This window comes from Oncorhynchus mykiss, chromosome Y (genome assembly GCF_013265735.2).
Source record: "Oncorhynchus mykiss isolate Arlee chromosome Y, USDA_OmykA_1.1, whole genome shotgun sequence".
In the NCBI taxonomy this organism is placed as follows: domain Eukaryota; kingdom Metazoa; phylum Chordata; class Actinopteri; order Salmoniformes; family Salmonidae; genus Oncorhynchus; species Oncorhynchus mykiss.
This window is the reverse complement of record NC_048593.1, coordinates 35439114-35453226: the sequence shown is the minus strand read 5'-3', so window position 1 is coordinate 35453226 and position 14113 is coordinate 35439114. Positions and strand designations below refer to the sequence as shown.

General features: G+C 42.0%; 1 protein-coding gene across 2 annotated transcripts in view; it reads left to right on the top strand.

Moving 5' to 3' along the window:
• Window positions 1-14113, top strand: part of LOC110510173 (mitogen-activated protein kinase kinase kinase kinase 2) — a 32560-nt gene that overhangs the window by 1299 nt on the left and 17148 nt on the right. Inside the window, exons 2-20 of one of the 2 annotated variants that reach the window (XM_036968004.1) lie at window positions 859-916; window positions 1449-1539; window positions 2168-2232; window positions 2533-2588; window positions 3783-3830; window positions 4042-4084; window positions 4221-4293; window positions 4390-4521; window positions 4690-4752; window positions 6282-6363; window positions 6515-6625; window positions 6775-6853; window positions 8913-8971; window positions 9084-9130; window positions 9223-9267; window positions 11936-11969; window positions 12061-12274; window positions 12454-12560; window positions 12660-12701. In XM_036968004.1, the coding sequence (XP_036823899.1) occupies window positions 859-916; window positions 1449-1539; window positions 2168-2232; window positions 2533-2588; window positions 3783-3830; window positions 4042-4084; window positions 4221-4293; window positions 4390-4521; window positions 4690-4752; window positions 6282-6363; window positions 6515-6625; window positions 6775-6853; window positions 8913-8971; window positions 9084-9130; window positions 9223-9267; window positions 11936-11969; window positions 12061-12274; window positions 12454-12560; window positions 12660-12701 (1449 nt within the window). The remainder of the gene's footprint in view (window positions 1-858; window positions 917-1448; window positions 1540-2167; window positions 2233-2532; window positions 2589-3782; window positions 3831-4041; window positions 4085-4220; window positions 4294-4389; window positions 4522-4689; window positions 4753-6281; window positions 6364-6514; window positions 6626-6774; window positions 6854-8912; window positions 8972-9083; window positions 9131-9222; window positions 9268-11935; window positions 11970-12060; window positions 12275-12453; window positions 12561-12659; window positions 12702-14113) is intronic. The other variant, XM_036968005.1, reaches the window with a different exon arrangement.

The following is a 14113-nucleotide window of genomic DNA, read 5'->3' as shown; positions in this document are numbered from 1 at the left end:
TGTTTGGTAAGTGATCTTGCAATAATAGCCGAGGTAAAAGTTCTGCTGCAATATGATACATGCCTTACATCTCCGGAAATCTTTTACTACAGAAACAAAACAGGAAGTGAGTACCGTTCCGTAACAGATGTATTTTTTTCAAAGGTAGCAGTTCTTCTATTGGTGACAGGAGCCTCATTGTTCCCTGGTGGCCGTTTGCTGCTTTGCTTGGTAACAGAAGCATGGTGTCTGTATGATCTGTAGACCAGTGGAAGCTGCATAGGAGAGGACGTGGTATAATAATGTCTGAACGAAGCTAATGGAATGGCATCATGATCTGTAGACCAGTGGAAGCTGCATAGGAGAGGACTGCGTATAATAATGTCTGAACGAAGCTAATGGAATGGCATCATGATCTGTAGACCAGTGGAAGCTGCGTAGGAGAGGACTGCGTATAATAATGGCTGGAACAGAGCGAATGAAATGGCATCAAACACATAGAAACCATTTGTTTGATACCATTCCACATATTCCGCTCCAGCCATTACCACAAGCCCGTCCTCCCCAATTAAAGTGCCACCAACCTCCTGTGCTGTAGCCATACAGTGAGGGTGTTCTTTCCTTTATCACCCAAGTTTTCTCAGAAAGAGAAAGTGTGAGCACAAGGCCTACAAATAAGATAATTTATCTGGAAATATTTTAACTACTGATGCGTGGTAGGCTACTATTCCTTTTCCCATTGTAGAACTGAGATGCTGTGACACTCATGACTTCAAAGGTCATGTCACTACCTATAACGTTCACAGCAAGAAGTGAAACCACAATGTCATATGATCAGAATAAAAATCTTTTTTTTTTTGTACTTTGTCTTCTCTATAGGCACGAAACATCAAGACATCCGTGATCTCTGCAATCAAAGTTGTAAAACTAGATCCTGGTAGGATATTTATCCCAAATGTGATTGTGTTTATCTTAAAGGCCCAGTGATTCTCCTTTGTTTAATATATATTTACACACTATGAGTTTGGAATAATAGTGCGAAATTGTGAAAATTATGATTATGCTCTTTTATAGAGTTGTTTGAAAGGACTGCCTGAAATTTCTGCCTGTTTTGACGGGATTGAGTTTTGGCCTGCCTGGTGACATCACCAGGCGATACGTTAGTTAATACACCAACAAGAAAGAGGGCTCCAAACCTATCTGCCAATAACAGCTAGTTTTCAGTTTTCCCTTCCCCACTCAGACCACTCCTAGACAGTCCTAGCTAAATTCTTGCTTGAAAAATTATCTTTGCTAAGAAGCTATTTTTTGGTTATTGTTTTTCAATTAAAATGGTCAAAAATCACAGTAAGGTACTTAATTGTTACCCAGATATGATATGATATTGAGATACAAATATCTGCATTGGACCTTTAATCACATTGTGGTGAAGTCGTGATATTCCAGTCTTTTCTCATCTCTCTCTTCAGGTGATGACATCTTATCTATCCAGCAGGAGATTACCATGATTAAAGAATGCACTCACAAGAACATTGTGGCCTATTTCGGCAGCTACCTCAGGTTTGGTCTGCAATCAAACATTACGTTGAAACTTGATATGAAATGCAATGAGGTATTCCATTTAATAGTGGTGGGAAAAGTACCCAGTTGTCACACCTAAAAGGTACTGTACCTTAATAGAAAATGACTCAATTAAAAGTGAAAGTCACCCAGTAAAATACTACTTGAGTAAAAGTCTAAAAGTATTTGGTTTTAAATATACTTAAGTATCAAAAGTAAAAGTATAAATCATTTCAAATTCCTTATATTAATCAAACTATGCGGTTTATTTATCGATAGCCAGGGGCACACTCAAACACTCAGACATAATTTACAAACAAAGCATTTGTGTTTAGTGAGTCTGCCAAATCAGAGGCAGTAGGGATGACCAGGGTTGTTCTCTTGATAAGTGTGTGAATTAGACCATTTTCCTGTCCTGCTAAGCATTCAAAATGTAACATGTACTTTTGGGTGTCAGGGAAAATGAATGGAGCAAAACTTCCATTTCCATTATCTTCATGAATGTAGTGAAGTAAAAGTTGTAAAACAAAATACCCCCAAAAAACTACTTAAGTAGTACTTTAAAGTATTTTTTTACTTAAGTACTTTACACCACTGTCCTTTAACGGCATGCCTCTTCCTTTGATAGAAATAACAAGCTGTGGATTTGCATGGAGTACTGCGGAGGAGGTTCCCTGCAGGACATTTATCATGGTACTTAATACATGGCTCTGGTGTATATGAATGGCATCATCCAGTGTTCAAGTATTCAACCAGGAAAATATGTAAAAAAAAATATATATATATATAATGTATATATTTACCCCCAAAAATATGGGGGATTGGAAATGATGCAGACAATTACATTGATGGAATCCACAATCAATCTGCAATATTAAAGCTGATCTATCCCTTTAAAAAATGATCAAATAAATGATATCAGTTACTACTGTGTACATCATTCATTTTTTTTTTATGATGGCCCTGAAATACTTCATTTTTATGTTTCCATAGTTACTGGCCCCCTGAATGAGAGGCAGATTGCATATGTGTGCAGGGAAACACTACAGGTAAGCATGAAATTATATGCAGCTTTATTCATTGGCTGAGGCGTTCAACCATTTTCTACTGTGAAACCTTCTATTTGGATGTAACATTATTCACATTATAAATTCATAAACGTCCTGCTTGACTGTTGCTCTGGGGTACAGTGCCACACTCTAAAAAATAAAGGTGCAAGTTGGAACCAAATAAGGTTCTTGAGAGCAATGCCACAGGGCATGGGTATTCAACTTTGACCCTACGAGGTCCGGAGCCTGCTGGTTTTCTGTTTTACCTAATAATTAATTGCACCCACCTGGTGTCCCAGGACTAAATCAGTCCCTGATTTAGAGGGGAACAGTGAAAAAAGCATTGGAACTGTCTTTGAGGTCCAGAGTTGAGTTTGAGGGCCATAGGGTAACCATTTTAGGGCCTCTGAAGAACCGTTCAAAAATCCAAACCAGAAATGTGTTTGGCCTTCCAGGACTGGAATTGAATAGCCCTGCTGTAGTGTTTTAAGCCTTATTTGCATATTTCTCAGTGCCTTTTGAATGGATTTGAGTTACCAGTACCACCCATGACTGTGTTTGCTACTGAGAGAGACATGGTTGTTGCATTCATTCATTTACAGTCATGTGGCATTCACAAAGTGACAAAACAATACATATTTCATAAGGACTTATTTTAAGGGCCTCTTAAATTACATTAAGCTGGCTTGCAAAGTGATTCCTATTGGAATCCAGCCTGAGTGGGGATATCCAATATTTTGAACTTGTATTCACATGCAACCTGCATTCAGAATGACTACCAGGGTTGAGAAGATTAAGGTATGAGACGACCTTAAACATCTTAACTGGAACACTAACTGATGCAATAAGTTCAAGTAACAGATTGGAATAGTTTAGAAAAATGTATGTTATATATTTGAGTAGCATGATATTCAATTAATCAATCAATGTGCATGCAAAAACATAGATATCGAAACAAACAATTCTAAAAACCAACCTGCAATAGAGCATGCTGGGAAATAGATTAATTATGGGTGTGGTTTTGGTTAAACTCTGGTTATTAACACCAACACTGAATGTATTTTACACCAGTGAGTGGTACTACCCCCCCCCCCCCCCCCCCCCCCTTTAAATCAATGGTTCTTTATCAGGCAAGAATTCTCCAGAACATTCATTTTTTTCAGTGTGGTGTTATTGGGTTTTCTGTGTTTATAGGGACTGCATCACTTACACGAGACTGGGAAAATGCATAGAGATATAAAGGTAATGTATTGTTGAATATAAAACATGTAAACAGTTTACTCTACCCCTCATCTGAATTGAATCATTTTGGTCTGGCGTGTTGGAACTACTCCTTCATACTTACTGAAATCTAATATTTAAGTGTGTGTGTGTGTGTAATTGGAGCTGTGGGCGGTCCTCATGAGAGAGCATGAGACGGTGCACTCATTGTGTCACTGTGGGTTTTTCACAGGGAGCAAACGTTCTTCTGACAGAGCGAGGAGATGTCAAACTGGGTCAGTGACTGTCAACCACCCTCACACTGTCACTCACTCTCACACATCCTCTCTGCCTCTCCCATAGACGCACTCAAAAACAGATCTACTAAAATACTTTTTTTCCAACTCTCTCACGGCATCTTTTTTTCCCCAGCGGATTTTGGCGTTGCAGCTGAGATCAACGCCTCCGTTGCCAAGAGGAAGTCATTCATAGGCACGCCTTACTGGTGAGTGATCTGGTACCAAAGTTCGTCCATGGTACCAAAACAAGGCCATTGATCATGGTTTACCATAGTTATCCACGGGCAGCTTTGCTCTTTTAGGATGGCACCCGAGGTGGCAGCAGTGGAGAAGAAAGGTGGCTACAACCAGCTATGTGACATCTGGGCAGTGGGCATCACCGCTATCGAGCTGGCAGAGCTTCAGCCTCCCATGTTTGACCTGCACCCCATGAGGTGAGGGCACCGTTGCTGGGATGTCACCTCTCATTATTATCAGTATACAGATTCAATCTAGTTTCATCTATCCAGTCATATTAACAGATCAGATTTAGATAATTAACACTGCATCATGTTTCATCAACAGGTTAAGTACATACAATTTTTTTTGTTCTTTTTTCCCAGGGCCTTGATGATGATGTCAAAGAGCAGCTTCCAGCCACCCAAACTAAAGGACAAGGCCAAATGGTTTAAGTTACTTTATTGTTAAAAAGTCATATGAGCTCCAGAACCGAAAGTACACTGCTAAAAAAAAATAAAGGGAACACTAAAATAACACATCCTAGATCTGAATGAATGAAATATTCTTATTAAATACTTTTTTCTTTACATAGTTGAATGTGCTGACAACAAAATCACACAAAATTATCAATGGAAATCAAATTTATCAACCTATGGAGGTCTGGATTTGGAGTCACACTCAAAAATGAAAGTGGAAAACCACACTACAGGCTGATCCAACTTTGATGTAATGTCCTTAAAAACAAGTCAAAATGAGGCTCAGTAGTGTGTGTGGCCTCCACGTGCCTGTATGACCCCCCTACAACGCCTGGGCATGCTCCTGATGAGGTAACGGATGGTCTCCTGAGGGATCTCCTCCCAGACCTGGACTAAAGCATCCGCCAACTCCTGGACAGTCTGTGGTGCAACGTGGCGTTGGTGGATGGAGCGAGACATGGCGTCCCAGATGTGCTCAATTGGATTCAGGTCTGAGGAACGGGCGGGCCAGTCCATAGCATCAATGCCTTCCTCTTGCAGGAACTGCTGATACACTCCAGCCACATGAGGTCTAGCATTGTCTTGCATTAGGAGGAACCCAGGGCCAACTGTACCAGCATATGGTCTCACAAGGGGTCTGAGGATCTCATCTCGGTACCTAATGGCAGTCAAGCTACCTCTGGCGAGCACATGGAGGGCTGTGCGGCCCCCCAAAGAAATGCCACCCCACACCATGACTGACCCACCACCAAACCGGTCATGCTGGAGGATGTTGCAGGCAGCAGAACGTTCTCCACGGCATCTCCAGACTCTGTCACATGTGCTCAGTGTGAACCTGCTTTCATCTGTGAAGAGCACAGGGCGCCAGTGGCGAATTTGCCAATCTTGGTGTTCTCTGGCAAATGCCAAACGTCCTGCACGGTGTTGGGCTGTAAGCACAACCCCCACTTGTTGCCCTCCTACAGCCTCCTCCATGTCTCCTGATGTACTGGCCTGTCTCCTGGTAGCGCCTCCATGCTCTGGACACTACGCTGACAGACACAGCAAACCTTCTTGCCACAGCTCGCATTGATGTGTCATCCTGTATGAGCTGCACTACCTGAGCCACTTGTGTGGGTTGTAGACTCCGTCTCATGCTACCACTAGAGTGAAAGCACCGCCAGCATTCAAAAGTAACCAAAACATCAGCCAGGAAGCATAGGAACTGAGAAGTGGTCTGTGGTTATCACCTGCAGAACCACTCCTTTATTGGGGGTGTCTTGCTAATTGCCTATAATTTCCACCTGTTGTCTATTCCATTTGCACAACAGCATGTGAAATGTATTGTCAATCAGTGTTGCTTCCTAAGTGGACAGTTTGATTTCACAGAAGTGTGATTGACTTGGAGTTGCATTGTGTTGTTTAAGTGTTCCCTTTATTTTTTTGAGCAGTGTATATACTGTATGTTACTGTGAGTGTCTAGGAGTCCATGTGGTAATGACCAATAACTATCTGTTTAGGTCTGCAGACTTTCACAGCTTTGTGAAAATATCCCTCACCAAGAACCCTCGCAAGAGGCCCAGTTCGGAGAAACTGTTACAGGTACTACCTCAGAGTTCCATCCTTTTAGAGGAGCGCAACAAAATAGCATCAACGTTAATAAAAAAACTGGTGAATTCATGTCCCTAGTGGAAAAACTGTTCTGTAGTCCTTTGGGTGACAGACACTCCCCACATTATCTATTTCTCTTCAGCACCCCTTTGTGAGTCAGCTGCTGACCAGGACTCTGGCCATTGAACTGCTGGACATGGCCAGCAACCCTGTTCTGCAAACCACACACACTATGGATGAGAGTGATCTTGACGTGAGCATGTCCCCCTATCCTATCCTACCCTTTCCTGAAATGTATGCTTGGGCTCAACAATATATGATGTGGATTACTATACTACTAAGATGAATATGTCACTAATGATCTGTATGTGCTGTGTATGTTGTTGTTGTGTGGGTTTGCAGACATGCAGTGCATTCCCTGATCAGATCCATTCCTTAGCGAAACACCTGCCGGTCCAAAGGACTCAGTCTGAGGAGCATTGTGAGTAACTACAGATGTAGGATCTTAATTTGATCACCCTGTTCCAGAAACATGGAGTGTATTTGAGGTTCATAAAGGCTTCTGAAGTTTGTAATTTGCACTTAGAAATTTCAGAATTGATTTTCCCTCATGAAAAATGTATCAACCTCTACAAACATGTATATTTAATTATATTCCACATAATAACTAACATCCTGTTGCTGCAGGATTTTTTTCCTGCAAATTAAGATACGGCATCTGTATAGCCTCTCATATCCTTGCCCTCTAAGCACAGCTCCTCAAGGACTCTGTTACTGATGAGCCATTGTTATGGCCAATGTAGCATTACATTACAGCATCCAGGGGCAAGCAGCCAAGGTCAGTAGGACACGAGGGGATAGTCACTGGTATCTATTCACAGAAAATGAAAGAGAGTAGTGTGAGAACAAGTGTGTTTTTGTTTACTGGTATCTCATATCATTGTCATAACAAAAATATATGATTATGATGATGATAATGATGATTATCAACTACAGAGTTTATTTCATAAACTCAGCAAAAATAGAAACTTGCTCTCACTGTTAACTGTTTATTTTCAGCAAACTTAACATTGGTAAATATTTGTATGAACATAACAAGATTCAACAACAGAGACATAAACTGAACAAGTTCCACAGACATGTGACTAACAGAAATTGAATAATGTGTTCCTGAACAAAGGGGGGTCAAAACCAAAAGTAACAGGCAGTATCTGGTGTGGCCACCAGCTGCATTAAGTACTGCAATGCATCTCCTCCTAATGGACTGCACCAGATTTGCCAGTTCTTGCTGGGAGATGTTCCACCAAGGCACCTGCAAGTTCCCAGTCATTTCTGGGGGGGAATGGACCTAGCCCTCACCCTCTGATCCAACAGGTCCCAGACTTGGTCAATGGGATTGAGATCCGGGCACTTCGCTGGCCATGGCAGAATACTGGAATTCCTGTCTTGCAGGAAATCACGCCCAGAACGAGCAGTATGGCTGGTGGCATTGTCATGCTGGAGGGTCATGTCAGGATGAGCCTGCAGGAAGGGTACCACATGAGGGAGGGGGATGTCTTCCCTGTAACGCACAGCGTTGAGATTGCCTGCAATGACAACAAGCTCAGTCTGATGATGCTGTGACACACTGCCCCAGACCATGACGGGCCCTCCACCTCCAGATCCTGCTCCAGAATACAGGCCTTGGTGTAACGCTCATTCCTTTGAAGATAAATGCGAATCTGACCATCACCCCTGGTGAGACAAAACCGTGACTCGTCAGCGAAGAGCACTTTTTGACAATCCTGTCTGGTCCAGCAATGGTGGGTTTGTGCCCATAGGCGACGTTGTTGCCGGTGATGTCTGGTGAGGACCTGCCTTACAACAGGCCTACAAGCCCTCAGTCCAGCCTCTCAGCCTATTGCGAACAGTCTGAGCACTGATGGAGGGATTGTGCATTCCTGGTGTAACTCAGGCAGTTGTTGTTGCCATCCTGTACCTGTCCCACAGGTGTGATGTTCGGGTGTACCGATCCTGTGCAGGTGTTGTTACACATGGTCTGCCACTGCGAGGACGATCAGCTGTCCGTCCTGTCTCCCTGTAGCGCTGTCTTATATGCGTCTCACAGTACAGACATTGCAGTTTATTGCCCTGGCCACATCTGCAGTTCTCATGCTTCCTTGCAGCATGCCTAAGGCACGTTCACGCAGATGAGCAGGGACCCTGGGCATCTTTATTTTGGTGTTTTTCATTGTCAGTAGAAAGGCCTCTTTAGTGTCCTACATTTTCATAACTGTGACTTTAATTGCCCACCGTCTGTAAGCTGTTAGTGTCTTAACGAGCGTTCCACAGGTGCATGTTCATTAATTGTTTATGGTTCATTGAACAAGCATGGGAAACAGTGTTTGAACCCTTTACAATGAAGATCTGTGAAGTCATTTGGATTTTTCAGAATTATGTTTGAAAGACAGGGTCCTGAAAAAGGCACGTTTCTTTTATTTTTTGCTGAGTTTATTTAAAGGTGCTATTCTGGATCATAATTGTATATGTGTGTTTTCCAGTTGATCTGCTGAAATTTGGGCCTCCCATGAGGAAGGAGACTGAGCTCTCTCCTGACCTGGTGAGGATTATCTGTGTCTAACCTCTATGTTCCACAAACAGCAGGTTGAACATAGAAAAACAATTAATTTATTTGTCAAATTGTCAGTGCATTAACATATTTTCCCCAACAGGGATCATATGACGAATGGAGCATTACAGGAGATGAGAAGAACTCACCGTAAGCTATTATTTCTCACACTTCCTATGTGACGTCAGCCGTAATAAATCGCAAATGAAAGCAACAATAACTGAATCTACTCTACATTTGAGGTGCAGAAGTCTACTGGAGTGTGTTGAGGAAGCGTTACTTGAAAGGTGAGGCTATAAGACATTCCATATACATCTCTTTTATAGCACTTACATACCTACTGTATTGTGTCTGGAAGGTAAAACAACCGTACCTACCTACTGTATTGTGTCTGGAAGGTAAAACAACCGTACCTACCTACTGTATTGTGTCGTCTGGAAGGTAAAACAACCTTACCTACCTACTGTATTGTGTCTGGAAGGTAAAACAACCTTACCTACCTACTGTATTGTGTCTGGAAGGTAAAACAACCTTACCTACCTACTGTATTGTGTCTGGAAGGTAAAACAACCTTACCTACCTACTGTATTGTGTCTGGAAGGTAACACAACCTTACCTACCTACCGTATTGTGTCTGGAAGGTAAAACAACCTTACCTACCTACTGTATTGTGTCTGGAAGGTAACACAACCTTACCTACCTACTGTATTGTGTCTGGAAGGTAAAACAACCTTACCTACCTACCGTATTGTGTCTGGAAGGTAAAACAACCGTACCTACCTACTGTATTGTGTCTGGAAGGTAAAACAACCGTACCTACCTACTGTATTGTGTCTGGAAGGTAAAACAACCTTACCTACCTACTGTATTGTGTCTGGAAGGTAAAACAACCTTACCTACCTACTGTATTGTGTCTGGAAGGTAACACAACCTTACCTACCTACTGTATTGTGTCTGGAAGGTAAAACAACCTTACCTACCTACTGTATTGTGTCTGGAAGGTAAAACAACCTTACCTACCTACTGTTATTGTGTCTGGAAGGTAAAACAACCTTACCTACCTACTGTATTGTGTCTGGAAGGTAAAACAACCTTACCTACCTACTGTTATTGTGTCTGGAAGGTAAAACAACCGTACCTACCTACTGTTATTGTGTCTGGAAGGTAAAACAACCTTACCTACCTACTGTATTGTGTCTGGAAGGTAAAACAACCTTACCTACCTACCGTATTGTGTCTGGAAGGTAAAACAACCGTACCTACCTACTGTATTGTGTCTGGAAGGTAAAACAACCTTACCTACCTACTGTATTGTGTCTGGAAGGTAAAACAACCTTACCTACCTACCGTATTGTGTCTGGAAGGTAAAACAACCGTACCTACCTACTGTATTGTGTCTGGAAGGTAAAACAACCGTACCTACCTACTGTATTGTGTCTGGAAGGTAAAACAACCTTACCTACCTACTGTATTGTGTCTGGAAGGTAAAACAACCGTACCTACCTACTGTTATTGTGTCTGGAAGGTAAAACAACCTTACCTACCTACTGTATTGTGTCTGGAAGGTAAAACAACCTTACCTACCTACCGTATTGTGTCTGGAAGGTAAAACAACCGTACCTACCTACTGTATTGTGTCTGGAAGGTAAAACAACCGTACCTACCTACTGTATTGTGTCTGGAAGGTAAAACAACCTTACCTACCTACCGTATTGTGTCTGGAAGGTAAAACAACCGTACCTACCTACTGTATTGTGTCTGGAAGGTAAAACAACCGTACCTACCTACTGTATTGTGTCTGGAAGGTAAAACAACCTTACCTACCTACTGTATTGTGTCTGGAAGGTAAAACAACCTTACCTACCTACTGTATTGCGTCTGGAAGGTAAAACAACCTTACCTACCTACTGTATTGCGTCTGGAAGGTAAAACAACCTTACCTACCTACTGTATTGTGTCTGGAAGGTAAAACAACCGTACCTACCTACTGTATTGTGTCTGGAAGGTAAAACAACCTTACCTACCTACTGTATTGTGTCTGGAAGGTAAAACAACCTTACCTACCTACTGTATTGTGTCTGGAAGGTAAAACAACCTTACCTACTTACTGTATTGTGTCTGGAAGGTAAAACAACCTTACCTACCTACTGTATTGCGTCTGGAAGGTAAAACAACCTTACCTACCTACTGTATTGCGTCTGGAAGGTAAAACAACCTTACCTACCTACTGTATTGTGTCTGGAAGGTAAAACAACCTTACCTACCTACTGTATTGTGTCTGGAAGGTAAAACAACCTTACCTACCTACTGTATTGTGTCTGGAAGGTAAAACAACCTTACCTACCTACTGTATTGTGTCTGGAAGGTAAAACAACCTTACCTACCTACTGTATTGTGTCTGGAAGGTAAAACAACCTTACCTACCTACCGTATTGTGTCTGGAAGGTAATACAACCTTACCTACCTACTGTATTGTGTCTGGAAGGTAAAACAACCGTACCTACCTACTGTATTGTGTCTGGAAGGTAAAACAACCTTACCTACCTACTGTATTGTGTCTGGAAGGTAAAACAACCTTACCTACCTACTGTATTGTGTCTGGAAGGTAAAACAACCTTACCTACCTACTGTATTGTGTCTGGAAGGTAAAACAACCTTACCTACCTACCGTATTGTGTCTGGAAGGTAATACAACCTTACCTACCTACTGTATTGTGTCTGGAAGGTAAAACAACCGTACCTACCTACTGTATTGTGTCTGGAAGGTAAAACAACCGTACCTACCTACTGTATTGTGTCTGGAAGGCAATAACACCCCAAAGGGAAAAAAATAACAAAATATAATTTCCATTACAAACAAACATACCAAGTAAAACAATACTGCACATTCACACCACTACACATGTTTAATTCCCATAACATAGTATATTTGTGTCTGTTTGATATCCCTTGCAGGAGGTTAACCATAAAGAGAGCGCCCTCTGCTGAGGTGAGCGAGAACTACAGACTATCATCAGCCTCTCAGGCACTCAACAATGTTTTTTTGGAACCACACCAGTGTCTGTGTTCATCTGTTGCAGCACTCTCCTGAAGATGAGGATATGGATAAAAGTGGTACCGTGAAGCGGAGTGGGGTCCTCAGCCCTGCCTTAAGGCATACCATCTCCCCATCCACTGACTCGACTCCTTCCACTGTCACACCTTCAGTCGCAGACTCTGCTCTGGCTGAACCCTCTCTCTTCAACTCCACTATCTTCTCAGACCTCTCACTTTCCTCCAACTGCTCGTTTGAAGGTACAGCACCACACACGACACACCCAGGAACGCTAAAACAATCTATGACATCATTGCGTAACAAGTAGTGAAATCAACTGCTTGTCATGTATACTATCTGCATGACCAATTTAAGAACAGTCTCAAACCCATAATCCTGAGACGCTATGCCGCACTGATGGGTCTGTGTGTTCCTGCAGAGGGCAGTGAGTCAAAGGGACTTTGGCCGGGAGAGACATCCTACATGGCCCTGGGGCCCCCACTGTCTCCAGAATGGAGCACACTGAGGAGGAGAACGGAGGACTCGGTGAGACACCATCAACAAGTCACTGACAGCACTTTTCAATTCATATTTTGTGCACACATGATGACAGATGATCTATCGTGGAATTTGTTTTTTCTTCAGAGAGGTGATTGTCATGGACTTCCACCCACGCCCAAAGTCCATGTAAGTCAAGATGTCTGGATATACAGTCACCAAAAAATAAAATACGTGTTTAGTTTTAATGTCATGTGCAAAAGTACAGTGAAACGCCTTTCTTGCAAACTCAAAACCCCAAAATGCAATAATCAATAACAATTTAATACTAGGAAAAAACACGAGACATAAGAACACAATAAGTAAGTAAGCATATTATATACAGGGTCAGTTCCATATTTACAATGTGGAGGGATGGAGGTAGATATGTATAGGGGTAAGCATACTATATACAGGGTCAGTTCCATATTTACAATGTGCAGGGATACTGGAGTGATGGAGGTAGATATGTATAGGGGTACAGTGACTATATACAGGGTCAGTTCCAATACCATATTTAAAATGTGCAGGGATCCTGGACCTAATATTGTGTACAATATGTTTTTTGTAGTGTTTCATATGTTGATGATGTAAAGAATATTTGCTGGTATGTAATAAGGAGAAACTAGACGTTGCACTTGATACATTTATAAAATTGCTTATTCCAGTTACTAATAAACACGTACCCATTAAGAAAATAACTAAAAATGGTTAAATCTCCTTTTTAAATTTGTTAAATTTCACCTTTATTTAACCAGGTAGGCTAGTTGAGAACAAGTTCTCATTTGCAACTGCGATCTGGCCAAGATAAAGCACAGCAATTCGACACAATACAACAACAGAGTTACACATGGAATTAACAAAACATCCATTCAATAATACTGTAGAAAAAAATAAAACCAAAAGTCTATATACAGTGAGTGCAAATGAGGTAATATGAGGGAGTTAAGGCAATAAATAGGCCATGGTGGCGAAGTAATTACAATATAGCAATAAACACTGGAATAGTAGATGTGCAGAAGATGAATGTGCAAGTAGAGATACTGGGGTGCAAAGGAGCAAGATAAATAAATATAGTATGGGGATGGGCTATTTACAGATGGGCTATGTACAGATGCAGTGATCTGTGAGCTGCTCTGACAGCTGGTGCTTAAAGCTAATGAGGGAGATATGAGTCTCCAGCTTCAGTGATTTTTGCAGTTCGTTCCAGTCATTGGCAGCAGAGAACTGTAAGGAAAGGCGACCAAAGGAGGAATTGGCTTTGGGGTGAACAGTGAGATATACCTGCTGGAGTGCGTGCTATGAGTGGGTGCTGCTATGGTGACCAGTGAGCTGAGACGAGGCGAGGCTTTACCTAGCAGAGACTTGTAGATGACCTGTAGCCAGTGGGTTTGGCAACAAGTATGAAGCGAGGGTCAACCAACGAGAGCGTACAGGTCGCAGTGTAGTGTATGGGGCTTTGGTGACAAAAATGGATGGCACTGTGATAGACTGCATCCAATTTGTTGAGTAAAGTGTTGGAAGCTATTTTATAGATGACCTCGTCGAGGATCGGTAGGATG